General features: G+C 47.4%; 1 protein-coding gene across 2 annotated transcripts in view; it reads left to right on the top strand.

The window, feature by feature from the left end:
* Positions 1-62: 62 nt before the first annotated feature.
* The window catches only part of PDPR (pyruvate dehydrogenase phosphatase regulatory subunit), a 38,619-nt gene continuing 23,333 nt past the window's right edge, over positions 63-15,348 (top strand). For both annotated transcript variants that reach the window (XR_016390880.1, XM_089902428.1), the window contains exons 1-6: positions 63-208; positions 8,103-8,390; positions 9,567-9,700; positions 13,510-13,591; positions 13,687-13,850; positions 14,658-14,779. Coding sequence is in view for 1 of the 2 variants with exons in the window: in XM_089902428.1 (XP_089758554.1) it covers positions 8,167-8,390; positions 9,567-9,700; positions 13,510-13,591; positions 13,687-13,850; positions 14,658-14,779 (726 nt within the window). In the remaining variant the exon portion in view is untranslated. The remainder of the gene's footprint in view (positions 209-8,102; positions 8,391-9,566; positions 9,701-13,509; positions 13,592-13,686; positions 13,851-14,657; positions 14,780-15,348) is intronic.

Here is a 15,348-nt window from a genome sequence, read left to right as displayed (position 1 = left end):
AGGTCACGTGCCGGCGTACCCTTGCTAGGCACCGTAAAGCGCGGAAGGTCGCCGTATCAAGCTTCGCCGGAACTTTTTCCTCCCTCCTGTCCCGCCCCCTTCCCTATCCGTGTACCACCTTCCGGCCCCCAACCCCGGCAACGGTTGTGGCTGCTGCCCAGTTTCAGCCGGAGTGTTGCTGAGCGCGGAGCCCGAGGGCGCCCGTGAGGTAAGGAGAAGCTGCGGAGCCGCCCTGGCGTCGCCGTCCGCGCGGACCGTGGAGGCCCGGGACCCCCAGCGCCCCCCCTTTCTGCTGTGGTCTCGGTCAGGGGGCTTCCGGCGTCCCTCGTTTCCCGTCGGTTCTGCCTGGTCCTCGGAAGGCGCTTCCCGGCGCCGGGACTCCGCCCGCCGGGGCCGACAGCGCGTCGCCCGGTCTCCCTCAGCCTCTCTGCGGCGGTGGCGTCTCGCGGACCCGTGCCCGGCTGCCCGGGGCCAGTGCACCGGCTCTGGCAGGCGCCCGCAGCCCAGCCCGGATGCCCAGGGCAGCCGGGGTAACCTCGCTCCTGAGGCCCGCCTCGGGCAGGCAGCCCCCACCCCCACCCCCCAGCGTGGGTCGGGCTTGCCCAGGTGGGTCGTCTTTGCAGGCTGAATTGTTTTCCCGCGTGGCAACGTGCGGTCCGCTTGTGCTTAACTAACCAGTAAAAGTGCTGCAGAGTCAGCGGTGAGGTTAGGTGGAAACGTCCAGACCGGGGCGGTGAGCTCTCTTCCCAACGTTTGACCCTTTGGGCCTGATGTGTATGACACCGAGATTTGATTCTGGCATCTTCACGTCCGTTTCGCCCGTGCCTTGTAAGCATGTTGTCGGGGGCTGCGGGGCGGCGAGGTAGCCGGGCTGAAGGGGACACGTTCCTAGGGCTAGAGATTTGTGTTAAGTTCTCAAACTTGGCTGATCACCTGGTGCACTTGTTGAAAAATACAGCACCCTGGACCGCAGGATCAGCATCTCCAGAGAGGGAGCCTGTGAGTGAGTGAGTGTGTGTGTTTTAAAACACGTGTCCCAGGTGGCTCTCATTTGGAGGCAGGTGTGGGAAATGTTGTGCTAATCCGTCTCTTCTCATCCAGTCTCCCTTGTGACCAGCAGCCAATTTGTACAAGGTGTTGTGACTATGCAGAGGAACAGCTCAGAAGGAGTTGGAGCTGTCCTCTTGCTCTTCTTGGCGTAAGCAGATCTGAGCATAACCAGCATCAGTATTGAGATTGTTTAGCAGGAATTCTTCTCCTTAGCAGAAATTAAACACATAATTTACTTTCAACCAGGTGTGTGTTTTACTTTGTTGTCTTTGACATCTTCCGTTTCTTCTCTACAGGCTTTATCTCCTTTGCTCTCAAGTTTTATTTTGCTTTAGCTGCCAAACCTACTGGAATAGACTGTGATGCCTTCTGTACCTTCATTGTTTGCATCCACTGTAAGTCCTTCTTTTTTTGTCCTCACCACTTCACTGACTCTTGAAGGTCATGATGAGCACAAGGTCAAAAATCCTTTTCTTGGTTCTTATCTCCCTGGCCTTTTAGTATTATTTCTTCCATCTTGAAACTCATCTGTTGTTATGTTTTTGGGGTTTTTTTATTATTTATTTTTGGCTGCGTTGGGTCTTCATTGCTGCGCGCGGGCTTTCTCTAGTTGTGGTGATCGGGGGCTAGTCTTCGTTGCGGTGCGTGGACTTCTGTAGTTCTGGCTCACAGGCACTAGAGCACAGGCTCAGTAGTTGTGGCATACGGGCTTAGCTGCTCTGTGGCATGTGAGATCTTCCCAGACCAGGGCTCGAACCTGTGTCCCCTGCATTGGCAGGCAGATTCTTAACCACTGTGCCACCAGGGAAGTCCCTGTTGTTATGTTTTTAATGCTACCTTTGCAATTCCTTTTTTCTATTCGGGGAAGTGCCTTGTGGTTCTGGCCTCTCAGCTACCCTTTTTTAATCATCTAATGCTAACTTACAGGTAGCAAGAAGTAATGATTCAATGGCAGACTCTAATGCTGAACTGGCAGGCTTTGAATTGAGGCTCTGCCACTCACCAGTATTGTAGGATCTTGGATCAGTCACTTCACGTCTCTGTGCCTCCTTTACCTCAAGTGTAGAATAAAAATTGTAACATCTTCTAGATTTGTGAGGGTTAAATTAGTTGTATACATAAAGCAGTGCCTGGCACATCATAACTACCTATAAGAATATAACCTTTTTTAAAAAATTATATCAGGTTATTTAGAGATCTCCTCACATCTGGGGGCCTAGCCTTGAGATCTGAGTCATCACTGAATTTTTTCGCCATCTCCTTTGTTCTCTGTTCTCATTTAATTGTCAGGTTGTATTTCCAAGGTGCCTACTGTGACAACCCTGATCAAGTTATAAGTGGTCCCTGCTCTCAGAGAGCTCCATTATCCCAGGGGGCTAAAGGCTACCACTTTCCAAGTGCTTCTGAGGCGCCACTTGCCATGTTCTTCCTGCATTTCTGCTTTAGTCTTGCAGCAGCCACGTGAGGTAGGTATTCCTAGCCCATGTAACGGACGAGCAGCCTGAACCACAGAGATTGAACAACTTGCTCAAAGTCATACAGCTAATGAGTGGTGGGGGAGATTATCAGACCCAGATCTGTCTGCTTCTGAAGTCGGCTTCCTCCTCACGCAGCTTGCTGTTTTGCTTCCCTGATTGGCAGACAGACCGTTACAGAGTGTGGTTGGCTCTGAGCTGGGGCTTGTGCAGGGTGTTTGGGGAAATACAGAACAGTTACCTGAGTGTTGGGGGGAGAGTGGGAACAAACAAGGTGTCAAACAGGCTGAGAGCTGCGGGGATTATCTTTATTTGGGGGGATGGGTGGCAGGAACTATGCCACTGAGAAGGAACAGTCTGCACAAATCCCAGAGGTGGAAGAGAAAGTTCATGCCTGACACGTGTGAGGAATTAAAGTAGTTTAGGTTTGATGCGAGTGTGAAAGGAGAGAGAGAAGAGAAATTAGATCAGAGATAAGAAGTGAGCAGGGTCTTGCACTTCCTATTAAGGAATTTGACTTTTTCTGAGGGCGCCAGATAGTCATTGAGGGGTTTGAGCAGGGGCACGAAATAGGATCTTCATTTCAGAGATGTGCTCAGGCCTCTGCGTGGGGAGAATGGTGTGCAGATGAGAGGCGGGAAGCCCAGTTGGGAACCTTCTGCAGTAAACAGAGAGGATGGCGAGCTGTGCTCAGTTCAGGGCAGTGGAGATGGAGAGTAGACCCACTGGAGGGAGATTTAGGATGTAGGGTTGTTGGTTAGGCCTTGATGATTGACTGGAGAGAGGAGATGAGAGAAAGGGAGGAATGTGGGATGACACCCAGAATTCTAGTGTATGGTGTTCCTGGGGGACACAGGAAGTGGAGCAGAGTTGGAGATTGGGGAAGATGGCTTTACCTTTTGGATGTGCTCAGTTTGACCTGTGGGAGTCCAAGTGGAGGTGGCCCTTTTTCCACTAGACGTGCGGGTCTAAGGCTCAGGAGTGCTATGGGTTAGGCCATCAGTCATGGCAGAAAAGGGAATCACCCTGAACAGTGGTGGATGGGGAAACGAAGCTGGCCTCAGGGAGCCCTGGGGGACGTCAACACAGAGGGAAGGGCAGAGGAGAGAGGCCAGTGATCGGGGCAGAAGGTGCCACAGAAAACAAGGAAAAAGTGTGGATAGGAGGGAGTGAGATGGTGCCCAGAAAGTGCCCTTGGAAAGGAGCAACGTTTGCGTTCCTGGTGAGAGGAGTGCAGTGGCCTGGTGGGGCAGGAGAGAGTAGGACGGGGGAAAAGTGAAAAACAAAATATAAGCAGTCCTTTCTGTACATTATTTATTGTGAAGCAGAAAAGACAGATTGTGAAATACATGTTAAGAAATTTTTGCTTGAAAAGTCCACTGGCTGACTGTGCCATCACCAAGGTAATAAAAGAAGGACTTAAGGCAAAGGTGGTGGCAAACAAGTGGACGTCAGGGCAGCTCATTGCTGCAAAAATAACATTCTGGGAAAATATAATTGACACTGGTACTGGTGACCTTTGAGTGGAGGGAAATCTTAACTTCCTCCTGTTTTTCTTTTTTTTAGATAAATTTTACTTATTTTTATTTTTGGCTACATTGGGTCTTTGTTGCTGTGCGCGGGCTTTCTCTAGTTGCAGCAAGTAGGAGCTCCTCTTTGTTGCAGTGCGCGGGCTTCTCATTGCAGTGGCTTCTCGTTGCGGAGCATGGGCTCTAGGCACATGGGCTTTAGTAGTTGCAGCACGTGGGCTCAGTAGTTGTGGCTTGTGGCCTCTAGAGCGCAGGTTCAGTAGTTGTGGTGCACGGGCTTAGTTGCTCTGCTGCATGTGGGATCTTCCCGGACCAGGGCTCGAACCCGTGTCCCCTGCATTGGCAGGCAGATTCTTAACCACTGCACCACCAGGGAAGCCCTTTACCTCTGTTTTTGATTTTTTGCAGACCATCATTTTATAACTTAGAATTTTAAAAATTGCTAGTTGAAGAGTGTTTTGGAGCTTTGTTTTATTTCTTAAATCCCCTGGGCAGGGGGAGGGGGTACTTAAGCACATCTAAATGCCGAGGAGAAGGAGGTAAATGTGAAGGTATGTGAAAGAGGGAGGACAGCTGATGGAGCTCGGTTCAGGGGAAGGGGGCAGGAAGGGGGATCCAGGCCGTTGTAAGGGATTAATTTCTGACCCTGTGAAGGAAGGCAGAGATGGTTTGCTGATGCAGGGAGGTTTACAGGTGGGGTTTTGGGGAACAAGATGAGACAGGTTATCTGCTTCGATGAAGGAAGAGAGGAGGTGGTGTTAAAAGGTTGGGAGAAAAGCCATGTTATGGGTTCAGAACCCGGATGTAGAGAGAGCTGTGCCTGTGGCTTAATAGGAAGTAGCCCGGAGCTAGGTAGGCGTGCCTGCTAACTTAAGGCACAAAGGAACAGGGTCTTTTCCAAGTGTGACTGAGTGGTAATGGTTCAGAAGCAAGGAGGATGCCAACAGTGCCTCTTGATGGTGTCAGTGGAACAGGGCTGGCTGTGTGACAGCGACAGTTCCCTCAGGAGAGCTGCATTTCCATTAAGACAGAGGGTGGAGAGAACATTCGTGAAGGGGTGGGTGCGTCACTTTGGTAAGGGTGTTCTAGAGCGCCCATAGAGGTTTTAGGGGAGGAAAACAGATGGTTTGGAACTGGGGAGAGAAATTGGTCATGTGGAGATGAGCTTACAGCAAGACTAGCTGTGTGGAGAAGCTTCCATCTTGAGACAGAGTTTGACAGGGACATGAGGCATGGTGGGACCTCAAGGTGGCCAGAAAAGTTAGTCCCTAGTTGGTTGGGATTTCTCTTGGGATGCAGTCTGTGCCTGCCCTCGTCACAGATCTGAGAGTCCTCTGACAGATGGGTGTTGATACGTGGCCTTAGGTGATTCAGGCTGATGGTGGAGCGTGCTGGGTCCTGAGGCTGCTGGTGGACGTGCTGTTGGTGACTTGCTAGCCACGTCCTACCCTCATGTCTGCTTGTCACCCCCACTCTGGTCTTCAGGCCTCGTCTTCCTGTACGTCTGTGACTGCATAGTCTGCGAACAGGTCTTCAGTTTCTTGAAACTTGAACAGTCCCCTGTTTTGCTGTTAGATTAATTTTGTTAAAACCCTGCCTTTGTCATATTCAGCCTGTGGTACTGGACCAAGTATCAGAGGCTTCCATGGTCTGGCTTCACCGTACTTCAGTTTCTGCTATTACCCAGGGTTCATAGAAGCTGCGGCCTCTGAGCCACGTCCTTCGCTGTCATCCACCAGTGGGTTCTTGGACTCTTTAGTCAGTAGAAATTGAGGCAAGGCTTTATCGGGACTCGAGGGAGCAAAAGCAAGCAGCAGGTTCCCTTGCTCACTCCCCCAGGGTGGGGGCAGATCGGTGGGTGGGGCCAGGGAGTGGCTTGGGTGGTCTGCCCACCCCCGTGGTGGTGCTGTGCGCAGGGATCATGCCAGGAGCCTGCTTTTGCTTCTGGCCCCTCAGAAATAGCAGGTGGGTTTTGGCCTTTTTGTATCTTTGTTCTTTTTGCCCCCATTGCCCTGCATGCAGTTATTTTTAGTCCCTTACTGTTTCTCTGTGTTTTTTTGCTCCAGGAGATGTTTGTCTTGGTGCAGGCACTGCAACAAAGGGTCCCAGGTCCCAGCCTGTCTCACAGGCAGTTAGGGTCAGGCTTGCTCTGCAGCTTGATGGTGTGTGCTTCCCGTCTCTGTCCCGATTTTGCCCCTCCCAGGCTCAGCTTAGGTCTTACTCTGTACACGATCCTCATCCCCGTGCACCTGGCCTCCACGCTTTTCCTTGTCTAACGTAGGATATTTACTGTCTTGTAGAAATGTCTTGGTTACAGCCTGTGACTGGTGTGTAAGTGATCAGCCCGACGGGACTCATCATGCTCTGCTCTCAGGAGCTCACACCTGGTGCCTTCAACTCCCCCCATCGCCGTGGAAGCAAGAGGCGAGCTGTCCTTCCCTGCAGCTTTGAATCCCGTCTCTCTCTCTCCTTCTCCTGGGCCTCATCCTTTGTTCTTGCCTCTCCTTTCTCTGCCGTCTCTTCCCTTTTTACTGGCTCATCCCCCCAGCAGTGAAACATGCTTAATAGCTCCCGGCCCTAAACACAGACCACCTTGCTCGGCTCCGAGTTCCTCTGCTCCCCTCAAAGCACGGGGTAGCGGTTGCCTCACTCCCTCATCTCGCTTACTCTTTAGTTTGCTCTAATCTCTGTTCTATCCCTGCCATTCCCCTGAGAATGTTCTTTTTGAGGACACCTGGGGCTCTGTGCTGTCACATCTGGTGGACACGTGGCCGTCTTGCTCCCCCCTCAGCACCCTCTGTAGTTACCGCTTCTTCACACACGTTCCTCTGTTGGCTTCTGTGCCCTCTGCCTGGTTTTCTTTCTACCTCACTGGCCACTCCTTCTCTATCTCTTTAGCCACTTTTCTTTTTCAGGATGCTCTGTGCATCTACAGCGTTCAGTCCTGTTTGTAGTCCTTTCCTTCTCTTCCTTGTGTGTAAATGCTGGGAGGCTTGGGGGTCTTGTTCCTCCAGATGCTAGGGCTTCAAATATTGTACATATGCTAATGACTCCCGGACCACAACCCCAGGTTTCAGGCTTGGGAACCCAGCTGCTGCTCCCTGTTTTCACGTGCTGCCTGCTGGGTCTCTGGCTGTTGACATCTAAGACTGGGACCTTTCACTGTTCACACGCATGCACACCCTCACAGCCTCCCTCCCTATGTCTGATCCATCTCACATAGTCCGTGGCCCCAGTTGCTTACCCCACAAATTTAGCCATCATCCTTTTTTCTCTGTTTTTCCCATTTTAACATCCAGTTTGTTGGCAAGTAAGTTCTGTGTTTTCTACTTCCCAAACAATCCAGTCATTTCTCTGACTCTGCTGCCACCATCCTCGTCTGAGCCACCACGGTGTCCCCCCTGGAGAACTGCCATAGCTTCCTGACTCACCCCTGCTTTCCCTGTCCTTCTGGGAGCCTTCCATGGAGCCAGCCTGATCTTGGAAAAACAGGCCAGATTATGTCATTCCCCTGCTTTAGTGTTTTCCTTTGCATGTAGAATAAATCCCACTCCTTGTGGCATCCAAGAGCTATGTACGATTGGTCTCTGCCACCTCCAGCTCGATCTCAGGTCACCTCCTCTCCCTCACGTGCTGTGGACACACTGGCCTCTTTTCTGTGCTTGGACTCCTCAAGCTCTCTCACTTCAGGGCCTTTGCACATGCTGGTTCTTCTGTCCGAACACTCTCACATAGCGGGTTCTTTTTCATCCATCAGGTCTTTTCAAATGTCACCTTCTTTCTGACGATGATATGTTGGTGTGCCCCTAGTGATTCCGTCGTACTAGCTTTGTTACTTGTTTTATTTATATATTGGCTGCTTGTCTCTCTGTCTCAAATGTAAGTTGTGTAAAGGCAGGGACCTCCTCATTTGTCGTCATTGCTGTATCTATACCTAGCAAAGTGTCTGGAACTCAGTAAGTTCTCAGACATTTGCTGAATGTACAATTATTGTTCTGTGTTTCAACACTTTCTCGTTAATCTTATGCTCTTGGTTTTCTCTGTCTAGTTTGAATTCTCGGGATCCGCTTCTTGCTGAGTGAGAGCACGTCTCCCAGTTGCTGACAGACGTGATGCTTTACCAGTTGCTATCGGTGGTCCGAAGACCAAGAAGCAGCCGAGGATGGCAGAAGTGGTCCTCAGCCAGAAGCGGTGCGTCAGCTGCCAAAGCGCATTCTGTGGCCCTGCCTGCCCAGGCACAGGTGGTCATCTGTGGTGCTGGAATCATGGGCACATCTGTGGCCTATCATCTCTCCAAGATGGGGTGGAAGGATATCGTCCTTTTGGAGCAGGGCAGGTAGGGATCAAGCTGGACATGGCTTGGGGCTGTGCTGCACTGATTATATGGGCTTCCCTCATCCCTCTCATTTCAGTAATACTGACTCAGCAATAGCTAATGTAAGTGTCACTAAATAGCATAAGTAGAATTACAGAAAAGGGAAATCTTTGGTACTTTGTTTTGCGATGCCTAATACTCCTGTTTTCTGGTTTTCAGAGAGATGGCAGATTGGGACATAACAAGTAGCTAAAAGATGTGTTTATTTCCAGTTCAAAGCACATCTTACCATCTTGCTCTCTTTGTTGTAATAATACAGCAATAAATCCTGCGACTCAGGTGCTTCCTCTTTGAGCCAAAATGAAATTGGCTACATTATTTCTTATTTCTATTCCTTTTCAGTTGATTAACTTACTTTAGAACAGTTTAGATTTATAGAACAATTGGAACAATAGTGCAGAGTTACCATATACCTTGCATCCAGGTTTACCTACTATTAACATCTTTACATTAGGATTAATGTTTCAATTAATGACGCATTTGTGATACATTATTTTAAACTAACATTGCTGCTTTATTCGAATTTATTCACTTTTCACCTAGTGTCCTTTTTCTGTTCCATGCTGTTTATGTTCTGTTGCCTACCACAAATTGGACAACATTTTAAAAATTTAAAGTGTGGTTATTTCTGAATAGGTGATACATTTACATAGTTCAAACTTGAAAATGTGTAAAAGAGTGTACAGGGGAAAGTCTCCTTCTGCTCGCTGACCTCTAGCTACAAGTTTCCCTCACTGGAAGCCAGTTAAGTTCCTTAGGTACCATTTCAGATACTCTTCTCCATGTATAATCAGATATGTATTGGTAGGTATGTATGTGGGTATATGCATATTCATTTATTTTTTTTCCCTTTTTCATACGAGTAGCAGCATACCTTAAACAGTGTTCCTCACCTGGCTTTTTTCACTAGGGTTGTTCTATTAGGATTGGTGCATAAAAGTGTTCATTTATTTTTTATGGTCGTAAAGTATTCTGTTGTATAGGTGAACTCCAAAATTTTAAATCATTCTCATGCTGATGGACATTGCGGTTGTTTCCATCTTCGGATGTTACAACAGTGGTATAATGAGGAACCTTGAACTTCTTGTATTCACAGATATATGCGTCTACCTAATAGCATTTGCATCTATCCTGCAGGCTGGCTGCTGGCTCTACGAGGTTCTGTGCTGGCATCCTAAGCACCGCCAGGCACTTGACCATTGAGCAAAAGATGGCAGCCTACTCAAACAGACTCTACCGTCAGTTAGAGCAGGAGACAGGGATCCATACAGGTAAGCAGGTAGTCTAGACTCTTACTCAGTACTGTATTCGGTCCTATACCAAGTCAGCTTGTGATTTGGTAATTCAGACTTGAGTTTTAATACAGGTTTTGCCACTTGTCAGGGTATGACCTTGGGCAAGTCACTTAGCTTGTTGAGCTGTCTTCACTTTCCTTATCTGTAAATCGAGGGCCTTCAGTCAGTATCCTAGCTCCTTTTCAGATTCTATAATTCTTATGAAGTGGAAGTTTTCCTGGACCATTTCCTCTATATTTCACTCATTGAAGTCTAGTAAGTGGCAACACTTGGCTCCTGAATAAAGAGGAGGAGAAACAACTCAACTTTAGGTGCTTGGTAGTTAAATCATAGTCTGACCCACTGCACTTCAAAAATTGATGTTAAGGATATTTCTACCTAGAAAGCATAAACATGTATTTCTCCTTACCTGTGTAACCAAGGGCGTAAGGACACAGAATTGTAAGTTAAATAATACTGGAGTAAGTAGGAACTGTCGCAAGAAGAGGGAGACAAAGCCACGTTATGGTCCCATATGGTAACAAGGTAGAAAGAAAGTCCAGTGCTTTGTTATAAGGTGATGGATTAGCCAGAAGCCCAGAGTCAAACCCAGTCTCGTGGCTGATTAAGCAGTTTGGTGACCACAGTATAATCATGAGAGGGTAGTGAGGCCCAGTGATGAAATTCAGGACAATGCCTATATGAGGCAGACCTTGCATAATTCAGATCACAGATACTTCAAGATTAATACTGACAAAAAATGGTAGCTTTTCTTTTTGCCAACTGAAGTGTAACCTTACTTGTACATTGTAACTTAAGACTGATTTTCTAATAACTTGAATATGATAGACATGGACCTAACTGTATTTCAGTCCTTTTTGGTTGGATTTAATTTAATGACAACAAGGTACTTGAATCAGATACTAACCAGTATTTGAGTCAGAAGAGGGTCCACATAATGAGCCCAGAAATGGAACTGCTGAGTCCTGGTCCTTTGGTTCAGTTACTCGTGCTTTGTTGAGCCTTGCATGGCTCAGCTGGTTAGTTTCCAGAGGAATCAGGGCTGCAGGCTTCTTTTCTGTAAGGTAAGTTAGTCTAGCTTTTGTTCGAGGTCACTGGCTGGAATCCTTTATTGGGCCTGATCTCTCTTTGATGTCTGTGGGGCAGTGAGGAAGTCAGGCAAAAGAGAGTAAGGGCATCCCCCTCAATCTGTCACCCCCATTGTAGTTCACCAGTGATGCAGTGAAAGGTGATGTAGGGACTTCCCTGCTTGGAGAATTCTGTTGTCCAGCAGAATGTACAGGTGTGCATTCCAATGACTGCTGTCATTCAGTGGACTGCTTTGAGATATTAAATAGGTGACGTGTACAACATAGATTTGATGATAACATATAATAAGCTAATCCTCTGAAAATAGTTCATTCATGTGAGGTGTATGTTAACTGCTTTCTACTCTGAATTACTGGGTCACTCCAAGGGTCCTCATTATGCAGACACTAGTTTCTGCAGTGCTTCTTTTGCACATGATGTAATTTTTGTCAAGTGATTGAACATGATAATCTAGAAGTTTTAATAATCTTTGAGAGTATTCCACATATTATTTGATCTTATAATAAGGAAGGATCATTCCTTTTTTTAAATTTATTTTACTTATTTATTTTTGGCTTCATTGGGTCTTTGTTGCTGCACGTGGGTTTTCCCTAGTTGCAGCAAGCAGGGGCTACTCTTCATCGCAGTGCACGGGCTTCTCATTATGGTGGCTTCTCTTGTTGCAGAGCACGGGCTCTAGGTGCGCGGGCTTCAGTAGTTGTGGCACGGGGGCTCAGTAGTTGTGGCTCGCAGGCTCGGTAGTTGTGGCACACGGGCTTAGTTGCTCCGTGGCATGTGGGATCTTCCCAGACCAGGGCTTGAACCCATGTCCCCTGCATTGGCAGGCGGATTCTTAACCACTGCACCACCAGGGAAGCCCAGATCATTCTTTTACAGATGAAAAACCTAGATGCAGATAGATTAAACCATTAATTTACTAAGTCGGTGCCACATCAATTTTTAAAAATTACTTTGTGGGTTAGAAGGAACTTTTAAAAAGTTTTAAACATATGTAATAAGTTATATACTCATTATAATAAGTGTGAGCAATACAGAAATCTGAAAATAAAAAGTGATCCTCCCCACTGAATACCCACCAGAAGGTTACTAGTCTGTGGTTAGTTTGTATGTATAAGAACATCTTGTACAAAAATATACGTGCATGAGATTGGTAAAATAAAATGGAACATCCCCACAAAGGATTATTAGGGAGATGTAAAAAGAAGGAGGAAGATGTCTGTGAATTGCTATGGAGTGATCTCTGTGATAATTGTTAAATGAGAAAAACAAAGTGTTAAAAAGTATATAAAATGTGATACTTTTGTGTAAGAAGAAATAAGAAAATATGCAAATGTATACTTAATTTTGCAAAGAAAGAAACATAGGAAGGATAAACTGGAAAGTACTGAGGTTGGTTACCTCCCAGGGTAGGTGGGAAACAGGGTGCAGGGTGGGGGCCTGGGGGGTAGTGGTATTTCTGGCCTGACTTTGTATAGTTTTGACTTTTAGAACAATGTAAACATTTTGCATATTCAAATATAGAATAAAACCATCAGGAAAAGGGGGAAACGTTCAGTGGAACACTATCCGAAATAATCTAGTTGCATTTCATATGAATAACAACTTTACTATAGGGGGAAAAAAGAACAAACCCAGGGACTTCTGATCACAGTATTTAGACTCCACCTTCAGTCAAGACAAAAGGAAATGTGAACAAACATTGACCCATAATTAGCAAGTTTATTTTTCACAGTGCTATGGACAGTTCTGCTTTCTGTGTACCCCAGGATTGAGCAAAGGAGTAAATATATTGAGGATAAATTTACCACTTATAAAATCAGGCTCTGAAATTTCAGTTTTCCGAACTTGGCCATCTTGTCATGTCTGCGAAGGGCATATTTATCTGATGATTTCAGAAGTAACAATAAAATATTTAAATTATCGTGACTGTATTTCCTTTTTAAAAAGACACTTGATGCGAGTTTTTCTTCATAAAAGCTAAGACTCATTGCATTCTGGGAGGATTGTCATTGACTACGGTGTAATAGTGGTCGTATCCAGTACATTGATTGCAAACAACAGGAACTGACCATGGCTAACTTGGGCAAAAGGAGTTTGTTGGAAGGCCACTGGGGCCTGTAGAGTTGGCAGGAGGCTGCCAGCTGGAGGCAGGGTGGAGGCCAGGTTGTAAGGACCCAACAGCAGCCAGTCCCTCAGCTGGTACAGGAATCATGTGGCCAGGACGCTGCTGCTCCCAAGATGAGGGACGTCCAGCCATTCCCCTCCTTGCTCAAGACTCAGTATTCCAGGAGGATCAGATTGGCTGAGCTTAGGTCACAGGCCTGCTGGCTGTACTGAGGTGGAAGATTGCTGAGTGGCCTTCACCAAGGGTTACTCTCCCACCAACAATAGGAGGAGAAAGGGTCTAATTATAATTACATAAAGGAGTGAAGAATTGATGGGTCACAGTTACTTCTCACCCCCCTCCAAAAAAACCAAAGGTTTGTTCAGCAATGGTGTCCTTCATTTCTAGTGTAAGAGTGATTTTATGTGCATCAGACTCATTTGATCCTCACAAAACTGTGAGCTGAGAATGATTGGGAGGTGGCAGCCCAGGACTCATCACAGGTCTTCCACTTTACAGTCTAGTGGGCTTGCTACTCCGCCCCCCTGCATTTGGCCTGCTCTGTCTCAGTTTGGGCTGTTTTTTCTTCCAGGTTACATAAGGACAGGCTCGATCTTTCTGGCCCAAACTCAGGACCGGCTGATCTCCCTGAAGCGCATCAATTCAAGGCTGAAGTACGTATGAGGCTAGAAGCCTGTCCTGACTTTACTGTCACCTGACCTCTGCCGGAGGGCAGTGAATGTCATTGTCCCCCTGTGTTCTGTGGCAGTGTTATAGGCATCCCCTCCGAGATCATCTCCCCCAAGAAAGTGGCTGAACTTCACCCTCTCCTCAATGTGCACGACCTGGTGGGGGCCATGCATGTCCCCGAGGATGCAGTGGTGTGCTCCGCTGATGTGGCTCTTGCCCTGGCAAGCGCTGCCTCCCAAAATGGTAAGCACGCTTTGGGGTTAGGAAGGAAGAGGTCATCTAAGAAAGCATCTCTGAGTAGGGCAGGAGCACCAACCAACTTCCATATTGGGACACTGGCTCCTGGCTCCTAGAATTTTTGTCTTAATATAGTATCTGTTAATAAATATTTTTCTTCAGGGCCACATTTTTCTTATTAAGTTCCAAGGAACTGCTTTTAGTCCTGCTTAAAGCACTTCAGATTTAAGGGCATTTTCTCCCCCACAGGACTTGAGAAGCTCTAAGGTTGAAACACACCTTGGGGACTTAATCCACAGCTTGGATCATATCCTGATGTTGGAATGAATGGGGGGAAGACTGATCAGTGTCTATGGTGTTAAATACTTTGGATGAACTGATTCATGATGTACGTAGATTAGGATTTAAGGATGCCCAATGGCACTTTTTCTCTCCTACCCCTTTTATGATCCCTGGAATTTTTTTGGCCATGCTGTGTGGCATGTGGGACCTTATGTCCCTGACCAGGGATCGAACCTGTGCCCCCTGCAGTGGAAGCGCAGAGCCCTAAACACTGGACTGCCAGGGAATTCCCATGGTTCCTGAAATTTGATTACATACTAAAGTCAGTTTTTTCACTTGGCCTGGTATTTTCAGTCTTGGGAAAGGTCCATTTACACAGTCTCAGGATGCGGTTCCAGGAGTGTTTTGGTTGTTTAAATTAAAGGCCAGCATCGACCTGGCCTCTTCCGTGTTTGTTGTAAGTCTGCTGCACATGCCTAATTCTGGAACATCAGATGATGGTGCCCCAACTCTTCGTTTACATTGGCACAGGTGTTCAGATCTATGACCGGACAAGTATTCTTCATGTTATGGTGAGGAAAGGTCAAGTCACTGGTGTGGAGACTGATAAAGGACAGATCCAGTGCCACTATTTTGTCAACTGTGCGGGTCAGGTAGGTTAGCGACAGTACTGGGTCACTGCTTTTCTTATTTAACTTTTGTCTCCAGGATTTGGGGGGGGGGGGGGGGCGGGGCGGATGTGCAGTTAGTACTGTGGCGGACTAAGCAGATGCCAGGGGCCACCCTGTTGCCTGTTTGGACAGGAAGACTCAGAATCTCTCACTCCAAATCGGAAGCCTGTTCTTACTCCTCAAACAGAAGCCTGGGTGACCTTTTCCTTCCTCCCCCCTGGCTAACTGGCACTGTCCTGGTCAGGAAGGCCAGGAGAGTTGGGCATTGACGGAAATCAGTCCTTGGCGTCGGGTCTGTCTGTGGTGTTTCATTTCATCCTACCGCCCAGCAGCTGAGTATTAGGCTGTTTTGTTGTGTCAGGAGCGTGGATTCAGTTTCCAGGACACGAAACTGCTGCTGCTTTGAAGGCAGATTGGTCCCTTGCCTCCCACTCCACAGTCTTAAGGGGACCTAGGAGTACTTGCTGCCATGTGCGGTTCTTTATGATTGGTATTTGGGGTTTGTGGTTGAGGCCAGGTGTTTTGTTAGAAGGGCCTCACTTGCTCCCCAC

This window comes from Delphinapterus leucas, chromosome 20 (assembly GCF_059928025.1).
Source record: "Delphinapterus leucas isolate spDelLeu-1000000601 "Yukka" chromosome 20, BTC_Dleu_Yukka2, whole genome shotgun sequence".
NCBI classification, from domain to species: domain Eukaryota; kingdom Metazoa; phylum Chordata; class Mammalia; order Artiodactyla; family Monodontidae; genus Delphinapterus; species Delphinapterus leucas.
Note: the sequence above shows the minus strand (reverse complement) of the source record. Positions and strands in the feature narration are given on the sequence as shown.